The sequence below is a fragment of the Mesoplodon mirus genome, assembly GCF_964341445.2.
Source record: "Mesoplodon mirus genome assembly, chromosome: 10".
NCBI classification, from domain to species: domain Eukaryota; kingdom Metazoa; phylum Chordata; class Mammalia; order Artiodactyla; family Ziphiidae; genus Mesoplodon; species Mesoplodon mirus.
Window position 1 is genome coordinate 94,433,499 of NC_138986.1, and position 15,484 is coordinate 94,448,982.

The 15,484-nt window shown below is 32.4% G+C and overlaps 1 protein-coding gene across 3 annotated transcripts in view; it reads right to left on the reverse strand.

Annotated features, from left to right (window-relative positions):
• PHIP (PHIP subunit of CUL4-Ring ligase complex) overlaps nt 1–15,484 on the reverse strand; it is a 125,989-nt gene that overhangs the window by 66,049 nt on the left and 44,456 nt on the right. For all 3 annotated transcript variants that reach the window (XM_082634176.1, XM_082634174.1, XM_082634175.1), the window contains exons 8-15: nt 13,748–13,969; nt 13,362–13,462; nt 9,257–9,327; nt 7,704–7,804; nt 7,567–7,607; nt 6,693–6,791; nt 5,738–5,891; nt 5,167–5,301 (exon numbers count right to left, since the gene is read on the reverse strand). In XM_082634176.1, the coding sequence (XP_082490302.1) occupies nt 5,167–5,301; nt 5,738–5,891; nt 6,693–6,791; nt 7,567–7,607; nt 7,704–7,804; nt 9,257–9,327; nt 13,362–13,462; nt 13,748–13,969 (924 nt within the window). The remainder of the gene's footprint in view (nt 1–5,166; nt 5,302–5,737; nt 5,892–6,692; nt 6,792–7,566; nt 7,608–7,703; nt 7,805–9,256; nt 9,328–13,361; nt 13,463–13,747; nt 13,970–15,484) is intronic.

Sequence of the window (15,484 nt, forward strand, 5' to 3'; positions counted from 1 at the left end):
AGTGCAGGTATATGACATCTTGTTAGATGATGATAGATAGGTAATGAGATAAAAGGGAAGGAACGAAAGAGGGAAGGAAGGAGAGAAAGAAAAAGAAAAAAGGAAAGAGAAAGAGAGATGGAGGAAGAGAGAGGAAGAGAAAGAAAGGTCTTGAAATCTTGATTCACAAGAGAACACGATACAAGATATACCTATTTTGAGCTTCTTTCTCCCTTTCCTAGATACATGCAGCTACAGTTGTCCAAAACTAAACTAGAGGTCACACTGAGAACATGTTAATGTCAGAAGTATGCATGTGCAAAAATTCTGAGTGGTGGATTGGCAGCCTCTGCTTGTTTGGAACGTTGCAAGGAGAAATATATTGTTCTGGATTAGTGGACACTGGAACATTTTTTTTAAATCTCAAGTAAAAGAAAGGTTAACAATTATAAAAAATAAGGAAATTTTAATTAAATAAATGAAAACTGTTATTTGGAATTTACCCATGAAACAACAAAAGCAAAGCAAAAATCAAATTCAGTAGAATTGCTTTCTAGCCAGAGACACTGTACTCTTCAATTAAAATCAAAACCAGACAAAAGGCAACAAACTAGAGCTTTGAATAACATTACAGAAACAGAACGATATGGAGAGAAAGAGACAGACAGACAGACACGGCTAGAACAATAGAAATAGAGAAAAGAGAGCAGAAAAGATAAAGCCAAAGTGCCAGAGACACGAGGAAAGCTACAAATCCCACTCCAAACATCTTTATTTTCTACCTAATAATAAAATGGCATAGTACTAAGAAATTTCAAAGTCACTTTTCATATCTTTTCAAATTAAGCTAATACTCATTTCATTAAACTTGTAGTTAAAACTTAGCTGTACTGTGATAATTTAAAGGGGAAAAAAGGTTATAAAAAACAACTTTGTATTTTAGGAACATTTATGGTTGTATTAAACTTCTAAACTTGCCTACCTCTTTTGGGGGAATGGGGAATATAACAGAAAAACCCTCAACTTTAGTTCAGAGAGTTTGCACACATATTCAAGTTATTCTGCGAAATAATTTATCTGCCTCTTAGCATTTAATAGGAGTTTACAGCCTTTTAACTAGAATTTAGAACAACTCTTTATCAAAACAAGATACCTCCTGTCACATCCAAAGACAGAACATGGGCTTGCTCAACTATACGTCAATAGTTTGAAATATTCTTAATATACACTATCAGTCTTCAAAAAAATATCCCAAAATACTCAACTTTTGCCCTGAATACTCAAGCTATATAGGATCTATTCAGCTGAAACATGAATAATTGACAGAGTTAGTAGACGAATGTAAATAAGTAAAGCTTAAGGCCTAGAATTTAGGTTTTTTAAAAGAATAAAGTTATCTTATGTTCACAACGTTCTCTACAATATTCTGTTTAGCTTCTTTCTCTGGTTCATTAAAAGAAAAGGAAAGAAAGGCTCGAGCCTTCCACCTTACATATTATGCTTTTCCAACAAATGCTTTTGAAATTTTACGTTATTTTATTTTTAGTTAAAGGTGAAACAACAGAGGAGCAGGGGAGTGCAAGGAGCATGTATTGTCTATCCCATTTGATACCCTGAGTTATATCATCTCATCATACACTTCTTGCAAGTAACAAAAACAAACCGAGCACCCACCCCCAACTGCTTTAATCATTCAGATCCTCTATTAAGAGGAAAGCTAGCAATAAAAATGAGGAAAATAACCCCATCAGTTTTTCTAGACAACACTACCAGCAAGTTGAGAATTTATAAGATTTTGAAATGAAATGAATTAGGGGATTATGTAAGCATACAAGAAATTAAATATTTTTATCTCAACTCTCAATCTTAAATCTTTTAATCTGTTTATAGATTTAGGTGGTGCTAAAATATTTTAAAAACTGTACTCGATACAGGAAAAAGAAAAGAGGAATTAGAAAATTTATCTGAATGATGAATATCACGCACCATACTACAATAAAAAATGTTTCAAAATATTTTAAAATTTATTAACTTTATTAATAAATCTATTAAAATGCAATTACCATACATCAAACATGGACTTTTAAAACATTCAACCTTTGAAACCACTGAAGATATATTTTTTATTCTAAAAATTTTTTAAAGATTTTTAATTTCTGTAATAGGTAAGAAAAGTGCAGTAAAATGCTGATTAACATAAAATAATTATTTGTTACATGGTTTCATTACTTTTCGCAAAGCATTATAAATTTCAAGTAGAAAATTCAATTATCATAAAAAGACTAATATTAAAGCAGTACTCTCAAAATACACTTGATAAAAACCTGTATTTTTAAGAATTTGTATATAGAATTTTTGCTCTTTTAAAGGTACAGTTTACATTCCTTATTTTCTGGCCATAGGTGTAATAGTGAATTTATTCAATACTTATAAGCTTCAGTCTAAAAACTCAAATGAAATATTACTTAATCTCAATACTTTGTGTAAACTTTTACAATTTCTAGTCTAGAAATGGGGTATATTCCACTAGAATTATTCATCTTTAAATCATCCAAGATACTATAACGAATCCCTCTACATGGTGATCGAAAGGTACTTATTAAATTGAACTTATGATTACTAGTACAATTTAATATCATGGATTTAATTTGTACTTGATCAACTTCTGTTATTTTAGTAACTCAAAAACTTACTGATTAGCTACACACAGCCAAATAGTTATAACTATAGCCAAAACTCAACATTCATGATAGCAGACTATGAACACAAGCTTCTACTTCTCCCTCAAATGGTTTTTATTTTCTTAATAGCAATGCTGGATGCTTTATCTTCTATCTGCCTATAGATTAAAAAAAAAAATGAAATGAACAAAGGAGTGAAGAGCAAAAAGTAGGGCACTTCGGCAACTTGTAAATTAAGAGACAGAAAAATCATCAAGCTACGTAATAAGATCTCAAAAGATCTACTCAAAGTTACTATCATTATGAAAACAATTTCCCCCTGGACATATCACTAACTGGACACAGCTGGGGAATTAGCTATGTAATGACCAACCACAACTAGAGATAGCATTAAGAACACATTAGCAGGGGACAAAAATCATGGGTTTAAACCCCAAACGCCTGTATGATAGCTTTGTGATTTACGTAAACCTGGGCAAATCATTTCATCTCTGTACAGTTTCTCCATTCATAAAACCAGTAACAATAAAATCTACCCTAATTATATTACAAGGTTTTCATGAGACCCAAATGAGGTATTGAGTATTTTCGAAGTAGAAGGATTTTGGAAGCTATTAAAAAGCATGCAAAAAATTAAAGTGAGTATCTATATTTTAATGTGATGAGGGGTAGCTTATGTTCCAGCTTTTTAAATGCAAGATATATTTTTAATCCTTTTTAGTCTATGTTTTGTTTTTCTCACAGTTTGAAGATTCAATAGATACCATCCAGTTCTACTATTACAAAAATTGGTTTCTTCCACCCTTTAGAGGCTTTCCTCTCTCTTATTCATAGAAAGAACAGGAAAATAGCTTTATCTAAAACTCTTATTAAGCAAATAATACTTTTTAAGGCAGTAATGTAACTAATCCCTTACCTAATTTCAAAGAGCATACAACATAATATGGCTGACTTCTACTCCTGGTTATATCACTAATTTTTATTGGTCTAAGAGCAAGTCACTTCAATCTCAAGGTGCTGCAATTTTTATATCTACTGATATGTGGAATATTAGTGTGATCAACTTACCTGATGAGGAAAAATTCACCTTTATAACTTAAAGGTGAAAGCAATATTCAAGTATGAGAGAACACTTTCCCTCCAAACACTCTACTAATACATCAATGACCTTTGAAAATATGAAACTAACATGTATAGCCCGCAATCTGTGTTCTTTTGAAGCTATAAAGCCAAACTGAGATATGACTTATTTTCTTATTCAGCAGAGATGTTCCAAAAAGAAGCAAATCAGAAATGCAAGGACAGAGGAGGAGAAAAGAAAAAATTCTTTACGAGCGTATTTAAATATTTGCTTTTTAAAAATTCTTCTCTATACACATAATCACTAAGGAAATCCATCTATCAGTAACACCTGTACCCCAAATAATTAACACTGTCTTTTTAGAAAAATAAGAATTTGACCAATTGTATCTTACCTTATGTATACTAAGGCATATCCACGACAACAGCTAAAGTTAATTTCCTCACTAATAAAAATTCCTTTTATATTCTGCTTGCTTACTACATAGAAGTCACTTTATTATGATTATCAATCAAGTAGTGTCACTTTTATGAAATTTTTCACAAGCCATTATATTTTACAAATGACTGTTTTTTGTCAAATAGTTTTTTTTGCAAAATAATTCTGGCCACACACTATTAATTGTATTGCTTTATGATTTATTACTAGAGGTTTTTATAATTGATTTAATTTAAAAATGCTGAAATAGTAGAAACACATGCCTTCCTTTTTGTTTTCTTTGTTGAAAGGCAGCCCTGATATATAGGAAGTAGACAAAAAAAGTATGCCTAGCTACACAACAGCAGCACTTGAGGAGCGGAGCGCTTTTTGCCTTCATACGGTAGTTAAGAGTGGAAACACTGCACGAATTGTATGTGATATTAAACCACTGCAATTCAAATACTCAGCAAAATATGCTAAATATCTATACAAGAAACAAAATGTGGAGGGAAAAGGGCTTAACCCAAATAAATACCTAACATACCATAACTTGATAAAAGGCAAGAATATCTGTTGCTTTGGCTTTAATTTTAAAATGGATATATTTGAATCAAATTCTGTTGCACTGGAGGACTGCTGATGAAATACAATAACACAATATAAATATTTATTTATAATTTCTTCACATGGTTTTCCAAACATTTTTCTTCTCTATATTGTCTTTTCATACTTGTGAGTTTCTCATCAAAGTTTCACTACTAAAAGTATTTTAAAAACTAAACTAGTTATCACAATATACAGGTATTGTAATACACACATCAATTTTCTTTTAAATTTAGTATCTCAATAGAAGTATGGAATAAATAGTAACTCTTTTTTAAAACTTAAAGTGGAAACAATGTCTGAACCGTTTCTTAAATGGATTTCCTTTGTGATATGCAGGGGACCTGTGTCAAGAACTCCCCAGGTCTTTAACAGCCATAAAATGAAGAGACTGATAATTACCATATTGAAATAAGATCGAATTTTGACGCCTCTTGCCAGATCCCACACTATCACGTTTCCATCATGACCAGCAGAAAAGAGAACTCTTGGATCAAATGGGTGTGGCTCAAGAACAAATACCTCATCTTCATGACCCTGAAATATTTTTTAAGTGGCAAAGCATTACAAATATTAAAAGATAAAAACAAAACTCAAACACCAACAGGACAACATTTCTAAAATATGAGTTTTAAGAATTATTAAAGTGGTAAAAATCTTCAAATTTATCGATGTATAATAACAAAGCTGAGCTAGTATCACTGTCCAGGGATTTGCTATCATTTGGTGAAACCTGAGAATATTATTTACTGATCCAGCCCTACATACTAAAAAAATAGCAAGTTGTATATTTCTAAGGCAAACCTGTTTAAGTGCATTTTAAAATTATTTCCATTCTCCCACAAAGACCTGTTACCCAGCCAACAAGGAAGAGATCTCAGATAATATAAAAGACTTTATTTCTTAATGAAAATATTCTATTCTACCATCAGCTTCAGTTTATACCAAATAAAAATTAGTCTTTTTTCCTCACCATCAGGACATGAATTAGTTGACCGGTGTAAGAATTCCAAACTTTCAGAGTCATGTTATTAACTGCAGTTATAACTGTATTGTCATGCCGATCCCATGCTACCATAGTTACTTTCATTTTTGTGATTTTATCTTCTATCCCTTGAAGGTTTTGGCTGAAAGTGATGGAGGCAGTATTTGTTTACACTGATATTATTTATTACAATACCAATATGACAAAAACCTAAACGTATTTTCTTATAGGTTATATTTATTAACAAGGATAACTAACTGTTGTTTAACACGGTAATTAAGAATATTTGAACCAACAAAGAACGATGGCACAAATCACTGCACGGAGTCAGTGATGCCAGCGCTCCTAAGTCCTTAGCAATAGAGGACCTTGAGGAAATATTACTGGCTTTAACTCTTTCTGGATCCAGGAACTCTGTGCCATGCTGCTCACTTGCCATCTTTTACTGTTGCTGTCATGCCCTGCTAACTACTTTGCTCTCCCATCCGAGACTACTACACACAAATACAGAGAAAAATGATAAAATATTAAAACCAAAGTAACAGTTACAACGTGTAGTGTAATTTCTCTTGGCTGGAGACAACCAGTGGATATACCACATCATCCCTGTATCAGACAGAACATTATAATATGTTCTGCCTTCTGAAAAAACTAGTAAAACTCGCAGCTCTTCTTACAGTACTATCATCCTCCTCTTAACAAAACTGAACTGAAAGGAATCATTAATGCAGCAGGTCTTCTCAAACAGGGCAAAAATTCATTTTATAAAAATCAACATCTTCATCTCCAAAACCACCTCTAGTTGTTACAGAAAAGTAATCATTTTAACATGGTTTATGATACATACATCTATAGGCTGAGAGTCACACCAACCTGTAATATAGCTTTACAACTTTAAATGTTCTAGCTATATCTACGTAATATTTCAAATTTGATCTCTTACCCTGCTGGACGAGTAGCCATATCCAGCAAAATACTCTTCCATTCTCTTCGTTTAAATTGCCAAATACGTGCTGTCCCATCACGACTGCCACTTACAAACCTGCAAAGGAGCCCACCCCCCAAATAAAAAAATCATATGTGCTCTACCAAAATGCACTTTCCAATAGAGTTATGTTTTTAAAAATGCTAAAAAAGACAGCATTCATCTTTACTTACACAGCATTCTAATATAATAGAAATTACTCTATCTGATATTCTCTGCGAATCTAAGAATTTCTGAAACTTCATGGGCTTTAAAAATTTTAAATACATATACACGTTCTAATGTGCATGGCTAGGTCTCACAAATAACATTTAAAAGTGATTCAAGGACACTATTTATTACCTTAGAAAGAGAATTGATATTTTCCAATGGAAAAACACAGATTTTCCTTTCAACATTAAAGAATCTGACTCATTCTAATCAGGCGTAGAAATCTTTTTTAATTTAAAACAAGAACATGAGAAAACTTATACAATGTCATCTAAGCTTATCATCCAGAAAACAGTTCTACCTCAAATATTACATTATGATACATTTCCAATCTCTACTAAGTTTCTTTACACTTTGATATGTATAGAAAATATGTGGGGTGGATAAAAGTCCCTATTATTAAAAAAACAGTGGCCAAATAAACTAACATTATTACAGATAAAACATAAAGACATGTTCACAGGCATGTGAAGGCTATATTGACTTTTCATTATAACTAGTCAAGATCTTTATTTGAGGTGGCTAATATACAAATCTAACTAAAACCTGACCATAAGAATTGTCTTTATTTCATAATTTAAAAACTGGAATTAAATTTGACAAACAAAAATAATTATTTTACCTGTTACTAGTGTTGGAAAACTGGATACTGTCAACTTTGTCCTATATATAAACAGATGAACAAAAAAGAGGATCCTGAATATAAACCGTTAGACTCATTTAAATTGTACTCATTTAACTCTTTTCAGCAATACTTACAGTATGAAACTCCAATTCTGATATTTTCTCGGGCTGACCTGATCCAAAAAAATAAACCCTAATAATATGATCTGTGCTCCCTGTGGCCAGAAACATTCCACCTGAGGAATAACACCAAACATTTATGAGTAAGACACAATGTCAGAATCTCTGGGAATTAAATAATAAATGCAAGCAACATTATCATAATATATGTTGAATGACTAATATTTCATTCTAAAACTATTCATACTTATCCTAATGTATATAATACATCTAACCTGAAAATTAAGAAAGTTTGCTAACATAAGCTTTGCCTGGGAAGAATTTTTCAATACTTATAGAAGCTTTCTTCTAACAAATGATTTCACCAAGTAACTACATAATCATGTTAAAATTATCAGTCACCATTACTAGAAAACATGTCTTTTAATTCTGCTGAAATCCCTCTCTTGCCTCATTTCCCATCTGTTAAAATCCTATCAAATTTTTAGGGCCCAGCGCCTTCACTACAGGCTTTACAGACTTGCAATCAAATAAGCCTGCTCTCCTCTGACCTCTCACTCAGACTTTGTCTTGTAGCAAATACATTCTACTCTGCATTACAGTTATTTGTATATGCAATTTACTCTCTCTTGGAATCAATACCCTCCCATAGTGCTGAAGACAGTGCTATATATAATTGCATCTAGAGTACTCTGAAGCATATGTAGTCCCCATAATTATGTTACTACTAGAAGTAAAACTGTCCTCATGGCAGTAGCAGTGGAAATCTAGAAGCTAGTAATTAAGGATGTTTAGATATTAGTACGGCAAAAATAGACTCATGTCCTCAGTTTGCAATCTCTTATCTCAGGTACTACGGCTCTCCACAATTACGAAAGGAAAAGAAAAGGTAAAACCGGAAATAAACGTGGAAGGAACTGGTATTAGGAACATTAATTCGTGTTTCATTTTCTCATCAATTTGCTTAAAATCTCCGGATCATAATTTGTTTAAAAAGACACTAATATCCATTCAAAATGCTGCTACATAAACTCAAAACATAATTGGAATCTTAGCATTGCTATACCGCTACTTTTTAAAGAGCGAATAAGAATAATCTGGAGCAAAGTAATTAATAAAGATGTACAAATACCTATCAACCTATTTTACTTAGCTATGTGTGCCTCCAAAATCCATAAAAATATAAAACAGATTTAAAAATACTTTTCTTTCAAAAAGATAACTATTCAAAGATTTATTCTTTCAAAGAGATAACTATTCAAAGATTTATTCTTTAACAGTCAATTTTGAAACTATTTTATCCCTCCTACCAAAGAATTATGGTCTTCTTAAAGAAAAATCTTAATCATTTATACACTCAATCAAATAAGTATATAAGCTAAACTCGAGCAAAGTTCAAATACTTACAAACTAATTTACGATCATCCCCTGGTATGCGCATGAGAATATGATTTATATTATAACAGTAAGTATTTTCCAAAATTTTATGTGTTCCACTAGAACCCTTTAAGTGGAGAATACAACTTATACAACTTTAAGTGGAGAATTAGGAAGAAAAAAAATCTTACCAGCACTAAAAGAAGAACAGATCATTTGAACTCCAGGCCGAGGGCGCTCTGTAAATTTTGCAGGTCTCGGACTGTAATACAAAAAATAACCAATTAAAAATATCTCAAAGGGACCAGCAACACCAGAACTCAGCTGTCTCAAAAAATAACTACAGGACGAAATTAAATAAGAAGCAACAGAGGGCTCCCTTCCTAAAAACAAGTTCAACATCATTATGTGTCATGATCAGCAGGATCTTGTGGAAACTTCAGATACAGATTTTGCAGGAGCTCCTGATTATACAACAATCCATCCACACGTGAAACAAAGCCACTGTCACACCTGGCATGTAGTTATTGGTTACACTCATTTCTAATCATCTAATCCAATTTAACAGGTTCTCAGTTTCACACAGCAGAATAGCAATGCACAAATATATAAGGAAATACAGGTCATTTGTAAACATGAACAAACTAGCAAAATAGGTGCTGTCTTGTTGGCATCTATACACCATCAATCAATAAACTTTTTCAATATTAGACAGTGTTAATTAAACATCTCCCTCTGTTTACTTTCTATAAAATATGCCCTTTAAGACTCCAAAAATTAAGAATCTTACATTCTAGTGAAAATCTGAAGACTATTTGACTCTCACATCAACTATAATGCTCATTTAAAATAGTGATCTATAGAAAATAGGTCACACTCAACTATACTTACATTAATTGTATAATTATATTACAGATTATATGTTTTATATTAATGCTATTGACATTAATGCTTAGTGCCAACTATACTAAAGAAAATTAAATTACAGATTTTACCCATACCAGCTCCAATATATGTACAATGTATAAGTAATGTTCCAATACAGTGATCATATTTAAAGCCCTTCTTAACATATACTTTGACCAAGTTTTTCCTCAGAATATTAGGAGAGAGAACTAAAAAATAATCAGAGCCTTCAACCAGAGTGCACTGCATAACTTTCACAATCCACAACTATTGAACACAGAACGGTTTCAGTCTTGTGGTCATTTAGGGAAAAAAAGTACAAAATACTTCTGATCTCTCCATTATATATTCTGAACAATAGAACACAACAAAAAGTATTTTCTAAAATTTTTAAAAATAAATTTGTAAATTTTCTTAATATTCACAGGCTCTGATACACCTGAGCATAACTGATATGGAGAAAGAGAAACTTACTAAAACACTCTTAAAACCTAAACATTTATTCAGAGGAAAATTAACTCTAAGTAAATTTATCTGAAACTATGAAGGCAACTAAATGCACTACTTCCATTAGTTCCTTGTAGACTGTGGAGGTGCGTTTTTATTAAGTTTTGGCACAACTGCTCATACATGTGCCAAACAACCAGTTAGCACTCATAACCAGAACATGCAAATAATCATACAATCATGAGATTGTCATTTCAAACGAATGTTAATATTTTTAAAGAGAAAAAAACAGATAAGCAGGTACACATATTTATTTTTAAATGTACATTTGAGGAAATATTTCAAAACAAGGCCTAGAACTCAAGACTCTCTGAGTTCAGTTCCCAGTTTTGCCACTTATCTGTGTGACCTTAGGCAAGTTAACGTTTCTGTACCTCAGTCTTCTAATCTGTAAAATGGGAGGGGGGGGTAAACATGAGAACATATCTCAGAGTCCCAGAGAGAATTAGATGAGTTTAATGCACATAAAGTGCTTAGTTCTGTGCCCAGCACACTCAGTAAATTATTATTAGCATTGTTAGTATGTTAATTAGGTTCAACCAGTTCAAAATGGTCCATCAAGAAATAACTGCTATTTGGTTTGGCCTAGTGGTTAAGAGGAGGTCCTGACAGTGCACTTCCAGTATTTGCCTCAGTTTTCTCTCCTATCTGTCCTGAAGATAATAATTATACCTTCCTCATAGGGGTGTCATAAGAATTAATGAGATAACAGTTATAGAGTGCCTAATACTAGACTTGACAGACTAAGTGCTTAATAAGAATTTGTAATCATTATTATCATTTGCACATTTTAGGATTCTAATTCTTTTCTCACATCTGTCTAGGCTTGGACACCTTCCTCCTACTCAGAGATCTCTTGAGCCAGTTTTCGAGTCAACCAGCCACTCAACTTACTCATCTAAGAAGCAGCATCTTTACTAGTGGGAGTTGTTACCATACACATAAACCCTATATAAAAGTGAATTTATTAAAAGATTTGGGTTTCCAAAACAGATTTCATTTACTGATAGAGCTGATTCTTTCAATTAATGCAGACTGGGTTGCTGAAGTCACTTACCCCAAAGATTATTCAAAAGCATTACCGTTCAATACAATTTTTGCCTCTGATTTGTAATTAAGGCCACATTTTTCGGCAGTTATCAACCACGTATACATAAAGAAAGGAAAACGGGCATCTCCAAGTCTGCGTGTGAGGAAAATTACTCTTACTTTTATGCCTGAACTCAACCTAAAAGTTTTCATGGGACAATTATAATAACAAATAGAAAAGAATATTACTTACAAGTAACTAGAAAAAACTTTCATGTCCAAAAATAGGAAAATCACTAAGCAAAGTATGGAACAGCTCAATGGAATATAATGTAGCTATTAAAATTATGTGAAAAAAATTGTTAGGGTAGTGGGTTTATGAGTGAATCTACATAAAGGTTCTGAAAAAAATCACTTATATGGAATACATCACTTCTCACTTCCAAATAAATATTACTGTACTTAGAAATGTAATCCTCTAGAAGCACAAAGTGAGAGCTTAATTTTGTAAACACATTTTTTCTTCCTATGCTGATTCGAAAATTGCTGATCACTTTTCTTCAAAAACAAGACAGGAAAAGACGAAGGTATCAAAATCAGATCCATAAGGAGGTAAAGAATACTCAAAGGAGAAAAAAATTAACTACTGCTATTGTCCGTACACGAGTGAAACATTTCATTTCAACTTTTATCTAAATGCCTACGGAAAGCCTTTACTATTCTAAATATTAAGAATGCAACTAAAGTGAAATCAGCTTGCTTTCTCCCAAGAACCAAGTCTTTGATCACAATCCTTTCTGCAAAAGAAGTATAGTTTGCTGTATTATGCTACCCATGCTGCCACAGCCCCCTAAATGCCCTGCCATAAGAGGCACTATTCAGGAATGTTCACACATATGAGGTTTATCTAAACATTACTGTTTCGAAATAACAAAGACATACACAAATTATTTTATTAAATAACTCAATTTGGGTTGATAGTTTATAAACAGATGTCAGAGACAATTATTGAGATATATCTAATCTGAATGACTTTTTACCCTGAGAGCTCAGAGATGGTCATTTCAACACTATGGGATCACTGTATGCACTACCTCCTCATTCACAGATTTCCATGGGGTAAATACAGCACTTCTCCCACTATATCCACTTGAGAGGTGGCATGACACAGCACAGAACCAGAGGGCAGGGAAATGTTACAGTCCTGGCCTTGCCATTTTTAAAAACTTTTAACTGTGGGAAAGTTGTTTAACTTTTCTTTGCCTCAGTGTCCTTAATCTAAACATAATATTGTCCAGACAACTTATTTTGATAAACCAAGATATTATTATAGGTGAAAGCACAAATGCAAAACGCTATTATGGGGCAGAGGGAAGGGTGCATCTATCTACCTTGATGTAGTTTAGTGAAAATTTAATGATTCCATTTTCCTAAATTTCCCTAGTCTACAATAAAATCCAGTCTATAGATGCGATAACAGAAATAATTACAATTCTTCTACAGAACTAGGAACTCTGAAGATTATGTTCTCAGTACCAAAAGGAGTTACTGATATGTAACTGCAGCATAGAAAACAGAAGTGGTAATAAGACAGGTATATTCTGAAAGAGCTAGGGCTAGGAAAAAAGATAAGGGAAAAAAGAAATAAACATGTTAACAAAAATCTTTCTTTAAAGCATGAAAACAAAAAGAAAAGCATAAAAATGAAAGAGGTCAGTGAAGAGACAAAATGAATTTGTTACTTACTCAAGGAGAAAAAAAAGTAAAATTATTCCTATTGTTGACTACTTCACACTTTTGTGATTTTAACCATTAAATTATACATTTATTCTATGAAATAGAAGAGCAACTGACTTTATTTTAAGGGTTCCAGCATCCCACAGCCAAAAACAAATAGTGCCATCTGCCCCAGTAGAAGATAGATATCTCTTTGAGCCACTGCACAATGGTGAGAACTGAAAAACAAAGAAAAAAAAATTTTTACAAGAAGAGTAACACAGTCTAGATAATAAACGCATCTTGACCATACAAACAGCAACTAACACTAACAGTTAGAGAACACTCAGAATTGACAAAGGTCACGGCTACCATGTTATTTAAAGTCCATGTATTTATAAAGAAAAGAGAAATACTCCTTTTTTCATTTTAGTTGGCTTTATACAATGGATTATAAAAGTGACTTCTTAAAATTTACTTTAAATTATAACCAACGAGGATTTTGCAGAGATTAAAACGATTACCTGTAGTGACGTTATAGATGCACTGTGGCCCTGAAGAACAGCCAAAGGCGCACATGTTCGCAGACACCAGACTCGGATCATTTTATCACAACTTCCAGCTGCTATCATGGTATTCTCATAGTTTACAGCCATGTCTGATATTTCAGCAGCATGGCCTCTTAAAGTAGCTAATAATCTCCCATCATCTGTTGCCCAGATTTTCACAAGACAGTCATCAGAACCCTTAAAATGAAAATGGATATTAATAGAATTAACTCTGTAAATTTTAATTGGAATTCTTAACACAGATTAAAAAAATCATATCTGTTACATCCATTTCCCAAAAATTATAATTTTAAGTACTAAAAAGTGTTAAATACTTGTGTTACAAATTTTCCTCTACATAAGACTCTTTATTTTATTAAATTATTCACTTACAAAGAATACTCGTGTGCCCATCATCTAACAGGAAAAGTGGGATGTTAGCAATAGCTAACATTTACCTATGGTCCCCCCTACCCACTACCTATATGGTAGCCTCTATACAGAACCTTGTAAAAGAATCTGAACATCTAAAATAACAAAATTATAACTGCAAAACAAATGTAATACACAACAGTGACTAATCCTATCTATGTTAATATAAAAATGAAAGGAAGCTTATTTGAAGTTTTTTCTCCTAAGAAGCCAAAATCTATAATACATATGAGTTTCCCATCACTGATCTTCAGCTAAATACATTACATATAAAATCACCCGTCAGTTATAAGAAAAAAATTAATTTTATCTGTATGAAGTCAATAAAAAAATATATATATTACTTGCTTGCTACAGCAGCATAAGCTCAGGAAGAAAATGTAAATAATACAGTTTCCTATGAATTCCTATATTTACAAATAAACATTTCAATTTCACTTAGCCAATGCAGCAGTAAGACCTTTTAGACTTTTTTTTTCTTCTCTAATTTTCCTTATCAATCCTATAGCTCAAAGTTTACTCTTTTACCAACCTCTCCCTATTTTCCCCTAGTGTTTATTAAAAAGTTTTAAACATACAAAAAGTAGAGAATATTACCATTAACCTCATATAGCCATTCCCCAGATTCAAAATTTATCAAAAAATTGCAAAGGTTGTAGGTTAGAATTCTTTACCATCTTCCAATCTAATTTGTTAAAAAATACACACACACACAATTTTATCTGATATTAGAAAGTATTTAGAGGATCTACAAAAGCAAGTGACAGAGAAGTATCTGCTTCATACTGATGACAGACATGACATATAAATGATCACAAACACAGTATTAACAGAATATGTTAAATGCTGTACCTTAAACCACACTCCGCCAACACTACCTAGAGCACTCTCCATTAACTATAAAACCAGGTCTTCTGACTGACCTTTGAAGCAAATTAAATGGGTTACCAACCACTGAAGACTAGTAATAAAACTTAACTTTGGTGAATTATTCACATTAAAATCTGGTATTCCCATCACGTTCACTTAATCTCAGGCTCTTCATCTATAAAATAAGGAAGTTAAATTGGATGATCTCCAAGGTTCCTTTTTAAAATTCAGTGATTCATGCATTCATTTATCCATTTGCCTTGCAATTAAATATGTGCCAAACACTGGAGATTCAAGGGTGATGAATAAAGACATAGTATTCCTGTCCTTAAGAAGCAAGGCAGACGAATATAAATGCAATAACATGTCCTAAGTCCTATACTGTTAATCAGTAGAGATCTAAAAGGAGAG